The sequence below is a fragment of the Tasmannia lanceolata genome, unplaced genomic scaffold (genome assembly GCF_043159265.1).
Source record: "Tasmannia lanceolata isolate RefF3 unplaced genomic scaffold, GAP_Taslan_0.1 ptg000003l, whole genome shotgun sequence".
Lineage (NCBI taxonomy): Eukaryota > Viridiplantae > Streptophyta > Magnoliopsida > Canellales > Winteraceae > Tasmannia > Tasmannia lanceolata.
This window is the reverse complement of record NW_027518680.1, coordinates 46,873,064-46,892,612: the sequence shown is the minus strand read 5'-3', so window position 1 is coordinate 46,892,612 and position 19,549 is coordinate 46,873,064. Positions and strand designations below refer to the sequence as shown.

General features: G+C 40.7%; 1 protein-coding gene across 5 annotated transcripts in view; it reads right to left on the bottom strand.

Annotated features, from left to right (window-relative positions):
- Nucleotides 1-14,711: 14,711 nt before the first annotated feature.
- LOC143855020 (uncharacterized) overlaps nt 14,712-19,549 on the bottom strand; it is a 45,132-nt gene continuing 40,294 nt past the window's right edge. For 2 of the 5 annotated variants that reach the window (XM_077365180.1, XM_077365204.1), the window contains exons 6-8: nt 19,379-19,533; nt 16,274-16,404; nt 15,793-15,969 (exon numbers count right to left, since the gene is read on the bottom strand). In XM_077365180.1, the coding sequence (XP_077221295.1) occupies nt 16,356-16,404; nt 19,379-19,533 (204 nt within the window). In that variant the 3' untranslated portion in view covers nt 15,793-15,969; nt 16,274-16,355. Of the gene's footprint in view, nt 15,723-15,792; nt 15,970-16,087; nt 16,152-16,273; nt 16,405-19,378; nt 19,534-19,549 lie in introns of those variants that run through there. The other 3 variants (XM_077365189.1, XM_077365198.1, XM_077365212.1) reach the window with 3 other exon arrangements.

The window sequence follows — 19,549 nt, the reverse complement described above, 5'->3', positions numbered from 1 at the left end:
GGGTCAACCTCGGCAAGCTTGGGGATAAAGCTTGATATGTAAACGGTTTGGACTTAACCCGTAAGAAGTCTAGGATAGTGAAGCCACGAGAGGGGACATCTCGTGAGAGTGGATGTAGGCCGGTATTGGGCCGAACCACTATAAAATATATGGTGCACTTCTATGTCTTCACTTTATCTTTATCCTTATCTTGCTTTGGGTTTGCATCACTTGTTTATTTATTCCTGATTTATAGTGTGAAATTATCTTTGAAAAGAACAAAAGTTTTTCAAACCCAATTCTCCCCCTCTTGGATTGTCTTACCTTGGCCACACATTCTAATAATTGGTATCAGAGCTTAGGCTCTTAATAAAAAGTTTTTTTTATCTAAAAGATTATAATAGCAACTGTAAGCCCAATGGTTCAACCCTTGGCATTCTTCTAGTCTTGTTTTCATGATTCCAAACACAAGTTGATTCATTATATATTTTAATTGTACTAATGAGTTTATGTTTGAGTTGAAGATATCATCTAAGGATTCAAGTAAAGGAACATGGATCAAAATCATTGGAGCAACTTTAAGATCAAGGAAGCCAAAGAAGAAAATATCCATGAAGAATAAAGATGAGAAGACTTGAAGAAGAAAGATCAAGTTGAAGATTCAAAGTCAAAGTCTTTATGGTTTTAGATTGTAAAATCTAATCCCTCACATAATCCCCACTTAGAGGCACTCAAAAGATACTAAAATGAGTTAAATATGTCTAATAAAGAGGACTAAAAGCCCATAAGCCAAGAGAAGGATAAAAAGGAAAAAAGACCAAATTGGTACTTGCTTAGTTGACCCAAGAACATTATCCTGTGGATAAAGGCTCTAGAGAATTTTTAAATAATTTTGAAATTATTTTTAATAGAAAGTAGACTCCCTTGAAATTTTTCTAAAGGATTCATTTAGCCGACCCCAACTAGTTTGGGACAAAGGCTGTGTTGAGTTGATTTGAGTTGAGTTGAGAAAGTAGACTCCCTTAGCTTTCCGTAGAGCACAAGATCATCAAAATCTGTGGGTACGTTCCGTCCAAAATAAAGTAGGCCTAACGGCCAGCACGGAGCTCTGCGGGAAGCCTCCGTAGTAACTTTTGGAAGCCTAATAATGGCTACTTTTTTGCTCCCTTGCCTATTTAAAGGGCTCTCAACCTCTTAAACCTTATGAAATACTCTTGGAACTTATTTTCACATATTTTAGAGTTCTTAATACCCACATGCCTCTACTTGGTGATTTTTGAGGGATTAGAATATGATTTCTTTTGTAAACCTTATTGAGTGATTGTAGTAAGCTTATTGTTGTAATTTGCCTCATAGAAGGCTTTGTTTTTCATCTCTTGTAAACGGTGGAGGGTGCCCAAAAGACCATTGTTGATGTAAACGGTGGAGGGCACATAGGAGACCCTTGAAGGCTTGGTGAGTGTACGAGGTACAGAATCACCTCAGGAAGGAGCAAGTGTGCGAAGTGCGGAGTTAACTCGGGGGGGTTGTAAACGGCTTGTACTACACCCGTAAGGAGTCTGGATAATGTTCATGGGTGCATCTCTCTCTCTCTCTCTCTCTCTCTCTCTTCCTATATTCTTTTGTGTGCATCTTTAATTTTGTATCTTCCCTTGTTTTTATTTAGAATTTGTTCTTTGGTTTAAATTTCTAATTAATCTTTTAACAAGGGCAAAAAATTTTGAAAACCCAATTCACCCCTCCTCTTGGGCTGCCACTTGGGTTAACAATTGGTATCAAAGCTAAAGGCTCTTAGAAAAAAAGATTTTCAAAACTCTAGAAGAGGATTTATGGCAACCCAAAAATGGGATTTGAGTTAGGTCACTCAACATCTAGACCCCCTTTTTTCGATGGATCTGATTACTACTCTTTGATGATCCGTATAAAGACCTATCTTAAGGCTCTAGATATTGAGCTTTGGCATATTGGTTAAGCATGCATTCTCTAGAGGATCCTGCCATGTATCACAAGTAGCAATTGAGCCTCCTTGTGGTGTTGTCGTGCGTTCGAATGCATCTATGAATAAATGGAGTGAATCAGCACCCTTGGTATGTGAGGATGTGCGGAAAAGAGGAATAAGAAGTCAAAATGGAGGTGATAAGCATTGGATTTGCGTGGAATTACATTGGAGAAAAGAGAATAAGTAAAGGTTGTCGTCACCAATAGTGGTAACTAGTGTTTGGTTGTGCGGCATTTACTCGAAGAAAAGGAGAATAAGTAAATGTTGTTGTTACCAATATACAGAGAGAACAGAGAACAGAGAAGAGAGAGAGAGAGAGAGAGCACCATTCCCAAGATTTTGCAAGCAAAATTCCACCTTTTGGGTGGAATTTAGTTTGAAAGCTATAAGGAGGAGACAAGAATTCCACCTTAGCAGGCATGCAATAATTACCCAGGAAACATGCTAAAGAGTCTCCAAGAGGTTCAATACAATATTTGCAACCAAACGAGGAATGACATTTGAAATTCTTTCAGAATTCCGGTGGTTGCCGAGAGTTTGTGCAACCAAACATTGAGGTTATCTTTAAGCAAAAGAGCTCATATTGAACATCTTGAGTGTGTCATATGCTGCTTCTCACACTGTTTTTACCCGAGTCTTAATGCCTTCTTCCCTTTCCTCCCAATCATCAACATCAGTTATGAAGGCTTCCATTCGATCTAACTCCTCTAAGATTTGGTGGACTTCTTTAGACACAGCACTCAAGAGTCTTGCTTCTTCCAGGAGCAAGGATCCTAAGATGTTGAGCCTGATACTTTTCTTCTTCTTCCTCCTCCTCTCTCCCCTAGATTACACCCTGCATGTGGTTCTATTTGGTTGCGTGTATTTACTTCGTAGAGTAGTGGCGTAAGTAGTAAACAGGGAAGGGATAAGCATTGGATTTACTTGGAACTTACCTCGTAGAATAGTGGCTAGTGTTTGGTTATCAACCTCGTAGAGTAGGTAGGGAGTCATTACTCATATAGACAGAAGAGAGGGGGCAAAGAGAGAGAGAGAGAGAGATCGTTCTCAACAAATCAGCCTTTCTATAGTTTTGGTATGGATTTTACATGAGGATACAAGGGTGACACATAAGCAAACAAGTAATGATTAACCAGGAGACATCCCCGGTAGTCTAAGGATTTCAATGCCATATTGGCAACCAAAGGGAATTTTGTAGGCCCTTACAATATCATGTTTGAAAATTTTGGAGGCTCTGCCACTTTTCCTAAGGCTACTTATTTTGAATGAGATATGCTAGACTCGATGAGCCAACAATGTTTATGACGGCCCTAAATTTTGTTTGGATAATGACACTCCTCTCCTTTTACACTTTCCAATGCAAATGTTTAGGATTGCTATAACTCGTGAAAAGTAGACAAAATGTGAGGTGTGCCATGATTACTGAAAGGGAGTGCAAATTTCATTTCCCTATTTTTCGTCTCCCATTAGATTAGCTTTTATAAATTTGTAGGGGTGGAATGCTGACACCAATCTACTACTTGCTCTTGTGGTTTCGGGGTGCAACTTGGGTCAGGTCGGGTCAAGCTTTTGCTAAAAAATGAATTGGAATCAACCCGAACCCGGCCGATTTTAAGGTAAAAGCTCAACCCGAATTCCGAAAAATCAACCCGAGTTGCACCCCTAAATTGTGGTTTGAGCCCGTGGATGTTCTGTTGCCATGGGGTGTAGAGTTCAAGACTGGGCTAGTAACCCTACAGAAAGAGGTATTCTAAAATACCTCGACTTTTTATTTTTATTCCAGGAACGCCACTAAGCGTAATGGCCGTCGTCAGAATGCCATTAAGTATTATGTTCACCAGGCACTCTATGCGCTAATATTATTCAACTGAAAATAGGCATTTATAAGACTAAATTTTATGAGGATAAAATAGTGGATAGGCCATATCCCTGCAGCCCCACCGTGGATAGACATATCCCAAAAGTCTTCATCAATGGATGATCCAGGCCATATCCCTGCAGCCCCACCGTGGATAGACATATACCAAAACTCTTCATCAATGGACGATCCTAACCGTCCAACAGGCAAGGCATTTTCTCATCGATGACTAACTATTGGCATTTTTTATGTAAGGGATTTGCTAGGGACCATCGTAGAAGACAATTTGCAGGGCAGCTGTTGCATGAGAGAGCAGCCACCTCATGAGTAATACAATCTGTTGAAAAGTGAGCCTATGTGGCAGCTCTCTCATGCAACAGCCGACCCGTGAAATGCCTTCTGTGATGGTCCCTAGCAAATCTCTTTCTTTGGACTGTTAAGATTGTCCATGGGAAAAAAAAATCTTTGAAATGTAGTAGGGGTGCAACTCACGTAGGGTTGGAACGGGTTGAGGCCAACCCTAACCCAAACCGATTCCCTCAACCCTAACCCGAGCCTCAGGTTAAGGATTCTCACCCCTATAACCCAACCCGCCTCTAAATCTCTCAACCCTAAACTAACCCATCTAACCCGAAATCAGGTCGGGTTGGGTTCAGGTTCACCGGGGCCAAACAGAAAAATATAACCCAAAGAAAACCAGATAAAATTAGAGGATGGAGGTCGGGTTGCAAAGGCCTCAACCTTAACCCAACCCGAAATAAAATCCGGCTGACTTTTCCCAACCCAACCCAAGGAAATGCCAACCCAACCCGAGCCATAATCGGGTTGACCCTGTCGGGATCGGGTTGAGCCCAGCCCAAGTTGCAGCCCTAAGACGTGGGCCATCGACCCTGATGGTCCGATGGATTCAAAGGATTCAAAGGTTACTTCGACATGAATTGGGCACAACAATTGGATTCAAGTAGATCCTCTGCGGTGGGCAAATTAGAATATCTATGCAGAAGACAAGTAAACCAGAAAGTATGGAGAGAGCCACTGAAATGTTGTTGGAAACTGATATATTCAAAAACCAGAAAACAGATTCACTATAAAAAAAAGGAAAAATTATTAGAAAAATGCAAAGTTTTGGTTGAATTGTGAAGTAAGGGTAGAGTTGGAGAAATTGTAAAAGAGGGGTTGTCAGGTACGATCAGACAGTGAATTTGACGAAAATACCCCTCTTTAGTTTTTTACTTTTAACCCATTATTTTTCACCGTTTTCGCACTTCTACCATTCTCTCTTCCCAAACGAGCCTTTCATCTCGCCGGAGAAACGAACTTTCTCGCCTTCGACCTCGTACGTCGCTCCCGAAGCACGTTCTACTCGCCGGAAGCACGACCTACTCGGCGGAAACCATCCCCTCTCGCCGGAAATCAGTTTCCTCCACTATACGAAGGTAATTTTGAAACATTTCATCTAGGGTTTTGTTTATTTTGGGTTTTTTTCTTGAGGGGTTGGATCTCACACACTTCCAACAATGTCTGTTGCTCTCTGAACCTCTTTTAAGTGCCTCTTTACTAGTGTGTGTAACGGATTTGCATTAGTATGTATTTTTTAAGGCTTTGAAATGCTTTGCAAGGGGTTTCATTTGCATGGTTTTCGAATTTTTAGGATTTCAATACGCTGGAACAATTAATTGTTAGAAACAAAATATTTTGATATAGGGTTTCTAGGTTTTCAATGGTTGGGCTTTGATTTTGGGTTTGAAAGGGTTTTATTTAGGGCTTTAAATGGTTTCAATGATCTCATTTAGGGTTTCAATGGGTTTGAATGGTTTAGTGTTTCATGTAGGGTTTTTCAATGCTTTAATTTAGGGTTTCAATGGTTTCAATGGGTTAATTTAGGGTTTGGTTTTCAATGGTTTCAAAGGGTTTCATTTAGGGTTTCAATAGTTTTATTTAGGGTTTGAAACTACATTTTGGGACTGAAAGGGTTTCATGTAGGGTTTCATTATTTTCATTTAGGGTTTCAAAGTATTTCAATGGTTTAGGGTTTAATTTAGGGTTTATTTAGGATTTCAATAGTTATCAATGGTTTCAGTTAGGGTTTTAGTTGGGGTTTCAATTCTTTCATTTAGGGTTTCAATGGTTGCAATGGTTTAAGGGGTTTCAGTTAGGATTTCAATGGGTTTCAATGGTTTCAAAAGGTTTCATTTAGGTTTTCAATGGTTTCGGCATATTTCATGTTGGATTTCACTCTAGTTCATAGGGTTTCATTTAAGGTTTGAGAAGGTTTCAATGGTTTATGGTTGCATTTATGGTTTCATTTAGTGTTTCATATAGGGTTTTAATGGATTTAATGGTTTGAATGATTCATTTAGGATTTCAATGGTTGCATTGGTTTGTTAGGGTTTGAAAGGGTTTCATTTAGGGCTTAGAAAGTTGGAACCAGTATTCCATGGAAGTTGGATCCATGGAACCACATATTAGAAAGTTGGAAGCAGTATTCGATAGATCCTCTATCTAGTAATATTGGTTCCAACTGTCTAATTTAAGGTTCCCTGGATCCTCTAATCAGTAATCTGTTCCAACAGTCTAATATGTGGTTCCAACTGTCGAAATTGTTGTTCCAAAGGGTTTCATTTTACTTGGTATTTCAACATTTTTCATTTTCGGTGTGAAAGGGTTTCATTCAATGCTTTGAAGGCTTTCACTTGGGGTTTCAATGGTTTTGAGTGGTTTCAATGGTATGAATGGATCCTCTCTGCAGTAAATACTAATTCCAATTTCGTAATATGTGATTCCAAATGTTGTATTAGTGGTTCCGAGGATCCTGTAACAGTGGTTTGAAGTGGTTCGGAGTCTGTAAAGAGTGGTTTTGTTTGAAGTCTGTAAATGTTTTTAAATTCAAGTATCTATATAGTGTTCCATGTGTCTAATAGTAATTAAAAGTGGTTTGAAGTGTGTTATACTGCATCGTAGTTTTGTTAATGGAATAATAGTGTGTTTGAAGTTTCTTTTCGTTCAAGTATCTTGTCCTGGTTTCTGCAGATAAGAAGTGGAAGTGGTTCCCTTTTCGTATTTGCAACCCCCTAAAAACCTAAGCCAAAACCCCATATAGAGATCATGCCGCGCACGAAGAACGCGAAGAAGATTGTCACTGTGCCCGAAGGCTCTTCCAGCTGCAAACGGAATGGGAAGGCTGTCCGTGAGCCCTCCCCTCCCACACCTCCCTCCGAGGAAGCTGAATAGATGGGTGAAGGAGAGGAGGATGTCGAGGTCGGCTCCGTAAAGGCGGCATCCTCCGTCCGTCGTATAGAAAGGAATGGCATATTGCGAGGTAGGAAAATCATCTTTGAAGATCTTGCCGCATATGATGTTCGATCCCTTTTTGTGGCCTTTGGATGGGTTAATTTTCTCGGACTACACTGCGATTCATACCCGACTCTTGTCAAACAATTCTATGCCATTATAGAGTCGACGAAGATTATAAGTTCTTCCACTCCACAGTCAATAATAAAACCTTTCGCATGACCATGGAGAAGTTTTGTGAAGTCGCCTCTCTTCCCACCACAAGCGACGAGATTTTCTTCTGGCCCGGTACCATGGATGACTTTGATCGTTATATGGTTGATCCTGTGACCGCTTATGGGGACCTTGGTTGCAGACCCCCACCTAATGACGGGTCAACCAACCTGTCCTACAATTCCCTTAGCCGTAGGTGCAAAGTCCTACACAAGATTCTGACCAGCAATATCACGCCTCGTGGAGGCAATAGTGACATGGTCCGGCCTTTTAAGGCGTTTATTATGTATCGACTTCTAAAGGGCCAGCCCCTTCACCTTGGCTATATCATACTTAGCTTCATGGAGGACACGAGGACAAAGGCCTTGGCTAGTCTACCATTTGGGATGCTTCTGACACGTATCTTCCAACATGAGAAGTTGATCCAAGGTAGCGAAGAACGCGTTCGTTCTTCTAATCCAATGAATCGTACAACTATAAAAGGCAATGCGACTTGATGAGCAGAAGCCCGCTCCACCACCTCGTCCGCAGGCTCAGCGTGTATCAGCAGAGGAGCTCGTTGCACATCGTCAGTACTTTGACGAGAAGTTTACTGCGCTTTCTCAGCTCCTTGCATCTCATCATGAGTCCATGTCGCGACACAGCAGGCTGTGAGCGCCCTACGCACCGAGGTCTTCACCCTCCGGCAGGAGTATGGGACGTCATTCACCTCCCTCACTGAGCAGGTTTCTTCACTCAGAGAGTTGGTCTGCCGCCTGCTACCCCCAGATCATTAGGTTGTTGCTGCCGATGAGAGCTGTACATGATCCCTATGGAGTTATTTACTTTTTGGTTTAGTGTTTCTGGCATGTATATGGATGGTATGTTATTATCGTTGATATGAAGTGATATGTTATTATGGTTGATATTATGGATGAATGGATGGTATGTTATATTTGGGTTTGATATGTTATTATGGATGGATGGATGGATGATATGTTATTATGGTTGTTCTAATTCTCTGTCTTGGATGGATGGTATGTTTTCATGGTTGTTATGAATAGCAATGGTCCTACTAATCCAATGAATGGTACAACTCTAAAGTGAGTTGGGGATATTTGTCAGGCCTTTATGGATAATTTTGATTCTCTTTACCTGTGCATGGGACTAACACTGTATTTGAAGTGGTTGTCGCTGCTTTCTACAGATTGTGTTTAAGTTAAGGATAGAAAGGTTCCCATGTCCTTCGTTGCGGCTTCGTCATGGTGATTAACTTCTCCATTTCCATTTGCATCTCCTTAAGTTTCTACCTCAACTGTTTCCTAATAGCTTTTTTTGCAGGCCAAATATGTCTTATCTAGATGCTGTCCTTCCCGCTTCCAGGAGTCCTTAAAAACGTTTCGGTTACATGATGCGCATAAGAATTTGATAAATGAGACCCCATTCAGAGATTTGCTACTACACAAGAACCTCAAGGATGTCGAGTTGCGCAAGAGGATTTTGACGACATTGGTAAGAAAGTGGGATCCGAAGCGGAAAGTATTTAGATTGGGGAGCATTGTAATTCCTTTTCTAGTTAGTGATGTAGCCAAAATATTAGGCTTAACTATGATATGGGAGAGGCTGCAACTAGATTGGGATAGCATGACAAGGGTGGATGGTTGGAGGTTTGGGCTTCCAACAGCCACCTTCCAAGAGGTCGTAAATGTTATTCATGCGGAAATGGATTCAAATGAAGAAGAGTCGATAAAGTCGACAATGAAACATGTGATCTTGTTATTCTGCAGTACTGTCTTGTTCGCACAGAGGGATCACAAGGCATGTTCTTGCCTGTTACCTTATATTGATTTGGGGACTATAGGAGATGTTGTGTGGGCTTATCTCGTTCATGAATTCTTGGTCAGGTCCTTAAATTCACATGCTGCACTTGGTGGGAAGGGGCATATATTGGGTTGCTCTATCATTTTACAGGTAATTTTCCATTCATGCCTTCTAGTTACTTGTTTCTAAATTATAGGAGTGCATAAATAATGTAGCGTGATTTCAGGTATGGCTATTTGAGCATACCACGTTCTGGGTACCTGATTACCCTGATGCTGCTTATCCACGTCTATTTAAGTGGATCGGTGAGGATACCAAGACGACGGAGCATAGAAAGTTGATTGACCGTGTTGGTGATGGGATGGTGAAAGCAACAGAGGTGAGAGATTAATGTTAATTGGTCGTTGTATGTATGTCTTGTGTGTTGTTTTCTTACATTCGTATTTGTAATAAAAAATATGACATTTATTTCAGGTGTTTATGATGGTTGAAGCTATGGCGAGGGAGGAAGCCCTACTGCTCGCCCAGGTTCAAGACGACATTGTTGGTATTGTAGAGGATTCAGTGGGGGATTCGATTAGGGCAATTGTGCCTACAGTGGGGGATGCGATCGGGCCAATTGTGGCATGTAAGGGGAGAGAACGAAGAAGGAGATGGATGAAAGTAAGAGAGGGACTTCTGAAAGAAGTAGAGGAATCCACATCTCATAGTTCTTTGTTGGAGAGGATAGTGAAACTTGAACGTGAAGTGAGGGAGCTAAAAAGTCAGTTGAAAGGGACAGATTCATTGAAGAAGAAAGGTGTACAATTATCGGGTGAGGAGGAGAAGGTAGTGAAGGATAAAAAGAAAGATGTTCGAACAAAGAAGAAGCAAACAAAGGAAGATGAACAAGTGGATAAAACAGGACATATTGAAAAGAAAGATGGGGACGTTGGGATAGGGAGTGATAAGGGACGTTGGGAGGGTGGATTAGTAGAAGATCTGAAGACGATGGATATTGTAGAGTTTGGGTATGATGTTGGGAAAGATGTGGTTGTTGATCCAATAGACCAAATCTATATTAATAGCAAATTACAGAGGATGACCGGGAGGCTGCAGCTAATATAGTTGCTATCTTGCTTGACACTCCCAAAATGAAGAGTAAACAATGGAGCATTGAAAACAATGTAAAGCAACGTCGAAGGCGAACAAGACCTAGTAGAGCAATGAGATCACCATATTACATAGGCCAGCGAAAATTCAAGGATGCTCTTGGCAAAGTCACCGGGCCTGCAGCGAGCAAGGTGGATGCATTGGCAGCGCTACAACCTTGGTAAATTCCTTATAACTTAGATTGTGTTGGAAAGCCCGTTTCATTTTTTGGAACTCTATCTTGTCCGATTAAATTCATAGATAGGTTGTTTCAGTAGAATTATCTGAGCTAAGGTCCATAGAGGGAGATGACTTTTTACTGGATTTGTAGTGACAAAGTCATTGAAAGTGATGGGTACTACATGTGTAAAGAAGACTTGCTTCTACTAACCGATCTAGAGGGTGGTTATCATCTCCGGTAAGATTTTATGTTATTTGTTAGATATGGTTCATTGAGTAACGTAAAGAGTGAGCGCACATTTCTTGTTAAGTTCCTTCTCGTTGACCAATGGTCTGTTCTGTAGATCGTTAATGTATATACCGACTACTTGAACTTGCGGGACAAATGTTTGCGAAAAGAACAAAAGGGAGCATGCATTTGCCTTACTACCCATCTAACTGTGAGATTAAAGTGACTTACAAGTAATGATTTTTGTATTTGAAGCTGCCGGCAATTCTAACATTTGTTTTTCGTGGTTGCAGCAACTTATAATATCCGATAGATGTGAAAATTCTGAAGCATGTTCCCGATTTGTAAAGCGTCTAGAGAATATCCCACTTAAAGAGCTAAGAAAAGTACTCATTCCAATCAACATAGATTTGGTTCATTGGGTTCTTCTAGTCTTGGATATGGGTCAGTGTACCTTCGCTCTTTACGACTCTCTAGTCGCTCGCACGGATCCTAGAAGGGTGCAACCCCTTGTGAGTACTACCCTAAACTTGTTTCGTAGGCCAAATATTAATTTATGCTGACTACTGGTATAAGGTACCATAATTTACACTCTTGGAAGCACTTATAAAGTGCATGAAAGTTTATTTACACTCTTTGAACCATAATTTACACTCTTCGAACTACTAAATTATGGTTCCCAGTGTATTACACCACTTTTACAAAGCATGAACCCCTATTTACACTCTTGGAACCATATTTTAAACTATTGGAAGCACTATTTACACTCTTAGAACCACATTTTATACCTCGGAACCACTAGGGAACCACATTTTATACCATGGAACTACTATGGAACCACCATTTATACCTCGGAACCACTAGGGAACCCCATTTACACCCCGGAACCACTACGGAATCACATTTTATACCCCGGAAGAACTAGGGAACCACATTTTATACCCCGGAACCACTATGGAACCACATTTCATACCCCGGAACCACTAGGGAACCACATTTTATACCTCGGAACCACCACGGAACCACCACGGAACCACATTTTTTTTATCTCGGAACCACTAGGGAACCACATTTTATAAGTCCAAACCACTACGGAACCACATTTTCTACCAAGGAACCATTAGGGAACCACATTTTCTACCCCGGAACCACTACGGAACAAAATTTTATACCCCGGAACTACTACGGAACCACATTTTATACCCCGGAACCACTACGGAACCACATTCTATACACCGGAACCACTCAGGAACAACATTCTATACCTCGGAACCACTAGGGAACCACATTTTATACCCCGGAACCACTAGGGAACCACATTTATACCTCAGAACCACTAGGGAACCATATTTTCTACCCCGGAACCACTAGGGAACCACATTTTATAAGTCGAAACCACTACGGAACCACATTTTCTACCGCGGAACCATTACGAAACCACATTTTATAGCTCGAAACCATTACGGAACCACAATTTCCACCCCGAAACCACTAGGGAACCACATTTTATACCTCGGAACCACTAGGGAACCACATTTTATACCCCGGAACCACTATGGAACCACATTTTATACCCCGGAACCACTAGGGAACCACCATTTATACACCGGAACCACTAGGGAACCACATTTTATACCTCGGAACCACTAAGGAACCACATTTTATAGCCCGGAACCACTAGGGAACCACATTTTCTACCCTGGAACCACTACGGAACCACATTTTCTACATTTTATACCCCGGAACCACTAGGGAACCACATTTTATACCTCAGAACCACTACGGAACCACATTTTCTACCCCGGAACCACTACGGAACTACATTTTATACTCCGGAACCACTAGGGAACAACATTTTATACCCCTGAATTACTAAGGAACCACATTTTATACCTCAGAACCACTAGGGAACCACATTTTATACCTCAGAACCACTGGGGAACCACATTTATACCCCGGAACCACTAGGGAACCACATGTTCAGCGGTAAAAAATATCTTCGAACCACTAAATTGTGTTTCCGATGCCTAAGTAATGGTTCCAATAGGTTTTAAACACCAATGATACGTCTATGATGACTTTTAAAATCATTAAAATACTGTAATAATATACCAAACACTAGTTGGACTCTTGGAACTACAATTTTGAGTCTTGGAACCACTATGTAACCTCTCGAAACCACTAAATTGTGGTTCCAAGGCCTACATAATGGTTTCAATATGTTCCAAACACTAATGATACAGTCATGATCCCTTTCACAACCAATAAAGTAGTATTACAATGTACCAACCACTTGGGAACCATAATTTACAGTCATGAAACCACTATTTAACCTCCAAGGAACTACTAAATTGTGGTTCCGAAGCCTAACTAATGGTTCCAAGAGTCCAAGTATACATACGATGTCCAATCAGGCTTCTCTCTATACACAGAGAGAGAGAGAGAGTTAGAGAGAGAGAGAGAGTGTGTTAGAGAGAGAGAGAGAGATAAACATGGTAATATCCAAACAAAGAGGCTGGTAGACCATGAAAACATGAAAACAACGCACAAATAACATGAAAAACATGAAAACCCAAGAAATCATGACAAACATGAAAACATGAAAAGAATATGTAAACCCTATTCAAGTAGAGGAGAATGGCCATACTTGGAGCTATGTTTATCAACCAAAAAGAAACAAGTAATGGTGTTTTTTTTTTCCAAAAGACTATGGCTGCTATTCACGTTGGATGAGCTACCAAGGTATCCAACAATGGTTGTTTTTCACGTTGGAAGTTGGTTGGGGAAGAAGAAAGAAAAAGAGAAGGTGGTAGGTCAAATAGCTTAGGGATTAGAGCTTATAAAGTTGGTGGGAAAAAGCAAGGGGTATATTTGTCCTGAAGGCCTATTTTCGTACCCTGACAGCCCCTTTTTTATAAATTTGAAATGACTACCCTTTTTTCACAATATAATGAAAACTTTGCATTTTTCTAACAATTTTTCCTAAAAAAAAGGGCGATGATTTCACACCTCCCGCCTCCCCCGGTAGGATTATGCGCCCTTTTTTAAAAGTAAATTGTGGGAAGACTTTAACTCTTTTTTTACGTCAAATCATGCTGGTGGAGTGTGTGTGTTGCCCGGGGGGGGGGGAGGGGTGAGGTGGTGTTGCGAAAAAATTATCTCCCTTTAGAATCGTTATTTTTTTTACTTTCTGAGCTGGCCATTTTACATGGTATAATGATTCCGGACGCACTCCCTATTTGTCGTGGGGGCCATGATTTCATTTTATAACTTCACAATGGCTTAGGAGACATCCCCAATAGTCTCCAAGGATTTCAATGCTATATTGGCAACCAAAAGGAATTTTGGAGGTCCTTACAATATTCATGTTTGAAAATTTTGGAGAACTGCCACTTTTCCTAAAAGTAAAGGCTACTTATTTTGAATGAGATATGCTAAACTCGATGTGCCAACAATGTTTATGAAGGCCCTAATTGTCTAATAGAGTAATTTCTTAGAAGGAAATCTTGTTTTGATAACGACATTCCTCTCCTTTACACTTCTCAATACAAGTGTTTCGGATTGCTACAATTCGTGAAAGGTTGACAAAATGTGAGGCAGCCATAATTACTGCAAGGAGTGCGAATGTAATTTCCCTGTTTTTCATCTCCTAATTGATTTGCTTTTATAAATTAGTGAGTGTTGCACATTGACATCAATCTCCTACATGCTCCAGTGGATTAAGCCAATAGATGCTCTGTTGTAATGAGGTGTAGGGTTCGAGTAAAGTTCACACATGCTCCGGTGGTTTGAGCCAATAATACCTTAACATCTTATTTTTTATTCCAAGAACGCCACTGAGACTAATAGCCAGTGTCGGAATGCCATTAAGTGTCTCCAAATTTTATTTTTTTTAGCTAATACCAAATTATACTCGAACTTTTCCCGTCCCCATTTTCTGGTCGTATCACGTTTTGCTAAGTATGTGCAGGAGAAAAGTGAACCCAAACGTACGAAGAGAGCTAGTGAAATGTTGGAAACTGATATATTCAAAAAACAGAGGAGATTTGCAGAGTTTCGAAAATTCTTTGAACTTTCTGAGCTGTCCATTTTACACAGTAAATGGAGGGTTAGGATCATACTATGACGATGATTTTTGACGCACTCCCTAGTTGTGGTGGGGGGGCATGATTTCATTGCATACCTTTCACAGTGGCCTCAACATCCTAATGAATCAGATGCCTAATCCTTCTTAATCTGATATCAATGCCAGTAAAATTGCAGGCACTGCTCATGGGAAAAACCTGATGTGGGCACTGTCAAGATTAATACAGATGCATCTATTTCTAATGGCAATGCTGGTATCGGAGGGATCATAAGGAGGCATGATGGAGATTGTGTTATTAGATTCTTCTCCCTCAATGCTGTGCCGGAAAGCATTCATTTAGCTGAACTCAAAGCCATTCATCAGGGTCTTCTGCTCGCTTCCAACCTGAACCTGCTCGATATCTAGTTGGAGTCGGACTCTCTTATGGCAGTGAACATTATTCTCACGAAATGGCATTGCCCATGGAAGGCCATCAACACTCTAACCAGAATTAACCAAATCCTGCCAACGATGCAATCATGTGCGTCTCACTCACTCGTGGTGTGAAGCAAATGCGGTTGCAGACTACCTCTCCAAAATCGATTGTCCATGTAAGGGGGAAGACCTGACCATTGGAAGCTTGACCCCTGCCCTCCTCGACCTCATTGATAAAGATGCTTCAGGAACTATTTACACTAGATTGTAATTTAGGTCCCTTCACCTCGCCGACTAGAGGTTTGCTTCGGGTGCATGTTTATGCCCATTCCCAATCTCGGTTGGAGCAGATTAGCTGCTGGTCTTCTGAATCTCTTGATGAGATCTTCTCTGCTCCTACAAGTGCTATAAAAAGCACTCTGTTTTACTGCTATTTATGGGAATCTGTTCCCCCTTTTTTTGGCTTTCAAGCCCCCTTAGTATTGTATCTTTCTTTCATCAATGAATCTGGTTGGGGTCCCGCCTAACCCCTGCTTACCTACTAAAACAAACAAAAAAATCTTGAACGCGGATTTAGAATGCCCTAATCTGTAGCAGAGAGAACTGGAATGCGGTAACCTTTTCAAATTTTCCATCGGAAATGCAAGTACAACATTAAAGATCACGGATGGATTAGATAAAGGAGGAAAAAAAGATTAGGATTACAATTACAATGATGGAGAAAGCTATAAGCTACATAGTGTACAAGGCAAGGCATGTCTGTTTCAAGGGCCCATCAACAATGGTACCTAGTTTTGAAAAAGAGAAAAAGTTTCAGCACATCTCCTTCAGAAACAAAACTACACAAGCAAGCACTTGATAAAACTTTCAAGCACATGGAATTTGGTGAGAGTTGACATCACAAACCTCCGATCATGATCAGATCATTGAGAGATCAACTCAAACCAGAATGAAGTGTGGATAACTAACACTGGTCAAACCACTTTTTGCAGTAAGTAGATGAAGAGTTAAAATTAATTAAATGAAGATCAAAGTCATAACAAGCATGGAAAATACATCATAGAAGGTTTCATTTTCTTCTGGAGTATCTACCTGACTGTGAGAAGCACTTGAGATTTGCCTGACAATGAATGCCTAATGAAGATAATGATGCTTAAAATGGACATGAACTGTACTAATCAGTAACAGGGCGGAAAAGCCCTTTGGGTTCATCATAAAACCATCTGCAAAGCCAATTCCTTTCATTAAAAAACTGAAATATGGATAGGTGCAATAGAAATACATTATGGGTGACCAATAAACAGGACCAATCAACAGGACTAATAATATGATTATATATATATATATATATATATAGAGAGAGAGAGAGAGAGAGAGAGAGAGAGAGAGAATAGTGTTTCTGAGCTCGAGCGTCAAAAACTCATGTGGGCCTATGTTTTTGGGGGGTCCAAAGCATTCATTTAAAATGCCCTATCATGGATAGGGTGTGTACCAAAAATCAGCTCCATAGGATCATCCTAACCCTTCCATTTAAAAATGGGCAGATACGTATCTGTCCATTTTTCCCTCCACAAATGGAAGGGTTAGGATGATCCAATGGAGCTGATTTTTTGTGGACACCCTATCCATGGTAGGGGCTTCCATATGAATGTTTTGGATCCCCCAACAATGTGGGCCCACACCTGTTTCTGACCTAGAGCTCAGCCTGAGCTAGAGCTCTATAAATACACCATCTCCATGTTGTTTGACTCATCCAACCCATACATTCCATAGAACCTAACATAGATAGGGTGTTCCTAAGAAACCATCTCCATACTATCATCCTAACCATTCAATCTATGGAAGCCCATTTTCCAGCCACCCATTTTAAACCTCCACAAATCAACAGTTACCATGATCCTATGGAGATGATTCCTCGAGGACACCCTACCTATGTAAGGTTCTGTGGAATGAATGGGTTGGATGAGTGAAACAACTATGGGAGATGGTGTTTGCTCGAGCTCATAAACCTTCTAATATATATATATATATATATATATATGGGGAAAGTGATTGTGAGCGGCCCCTCATATAAGCTTATATGAGGTGACTGCTTAAAAATATGGTGGGCCCACATTTTTGGGGTGATCCGAGCCGGTCATTTGATAGGCCTTGACGTAGATAGGGGATGCCCAAAAAATCAGCTCCATAGGATCATCCCAACCCTACTAACTGTGGAGGTGAAAGAGGGGGAAATGGGTGGGTATAAATTTGTCCACTTACCCGTCCATTTTCCCCTCTTTCACCTTCACAGTACGAAGGGTTGGGATGATCCTATGGAGCTGATTTTTTGGGCACCCCTTATCTACGTCAGGGCCTATCAAATGACCGGCTCGAATCACCCCAAAAATGTGGGCCCGCCATGTTTTTAGCGGTCACCTCATATAAGCTTATATGAGGGGCTGCTCACAGTCACTTTCCCCTATATATATATATATATATATATATGAAGGGTTAGGATGCAATATAAATCTGCCCATTTTTTGGGCACACCCTATCTATGTAAGGGCCTATCAAATGAATGCTTTGGATCGTCCAAACAATGTGGGCCCCCTCCCTATGTTAGTGAGGTCTAGCTCATGTAAGCTTATACGAGCTCTAGCTCACAAACATTTTCAGATGCACAGTTTATATATATATATATATATATATATATATATAGAGAGAGAGAGAGAAAGAGAGAGAGAGAGAGAGGAATGTGTTCGTGCGCTTGAGCTCTAACATCAAATGGTGCGCTTGAGTGCACCAATCACATGGGTCCCACAATTTCTGTGAGGATCCAAACCATTCATTTGCAAGGCCCTATCATAGATAGGGTGTGTACCAAAAATCAGCTCCATTGAATCATCCTAACCCCTCCAAAAGTGGAGGGCAAAAATGGGCAGATTTGTGGTCTGTCCATTTTGACCTCCACAAATGGATGGGTTAGGATGATCCTATGGACTTGATTTTTTGTACACACCCTATCTATGTAAGGGCCTTTCAAATGAATGCTTTGGATCATCCTAACAATGTGGGCCACATGGGTTTGAGAGCTCAAGCGCACCATTTGATTGGAACGCTCAAGCTCACAATCCTTTTCCTTATATATATATATATATATATATATATATATATATATGAGAAAAGGGTTCCTGCGCTCGAGTGTAGGAAACAAGGGTAGGGCTACATTGTTGGGGTGATCCTAAGCATTCATTTGAAAGGCCCCATCATGGATGGGGTGTGTACCAAAAATCAGCTTCATTGGATCATCATAGGGTGTCCATTTGTGGGGGTGAAAATGGACAGATACTGTTTATCCACTAATCTGCAAATTTTTTCACCCCACAAATGGACACCCTAAGATGATCCAATGGAGATGATTTTTGGTGGACACCCTATCCATGAAAGGGCCTTCCAAATGAATGCTTTGGATCCCCCCAACAATGTGGGCTCACCCTGTTTGTGCACTCGAGCACAGATAAGCTTATCTGCGCTCGAGCGCAGAAACCCTTTACTATATATATATATATATATCAACTCAACTCAACAAAGCCTTTGTCACAAACTAGTTGGGGTCGGCTAAATGAATCCTTTAGAAAAATTTCATGAAGAATGTGAATAGGATTCATTTCATAGAACAGTGGCAAAGTTTACGGCCGGCTGCCAACCTGACGCCAACCCTCCTCCTTTAGTGGTTTGTGAGCAGCTGAAATAATGGTTTGTGAACAGCTGAAATAATCAAATTATTTCAGATGCAAAGTTTCTATGCTGGCATCATAAAGTCCAGCACTAACATCATGAAATACTAGCAAAAGAATAATGTACCACTCACTCAGTGTGTCTGCATATGTATCTCAATACCTCAAATAAATAAGACCATCAATTCATCATGCCTTAAACACATTTTGTGGGTAACAAACATATGACCTTAGAGCCTTAGTATCAGAGCTGGTACCAGAATGTGTTAATAAAATTAAGACATCACTTGTCCCCAGATTTTCAAGTATGGAACCAGAGGACATTCCTTTATACTGATAAATTAGGATCGCATATGACAGTGCTATATATAGTCATATGCAAAATTGGATGTAACCAGAGAGCATTACCTGGGAGAATATTTTTATGCAATTAGATGCAAAATTGTTGTGGTAAAAGCTAAGTATCAAAGAGACATACTTGCACAAGAAAATTGGATGTAACGCACAGTTTGCCTCCTGCTCTACATGAGTTCTCTTTTCACATTCTTCCATATACTTGTTGGGAGGTATCACTTCACATGGGCCACGAATTAAACCCGCTATTATCGTGCTTCCATGATTAGATTCGTAAACCTGTAAACAGAACATA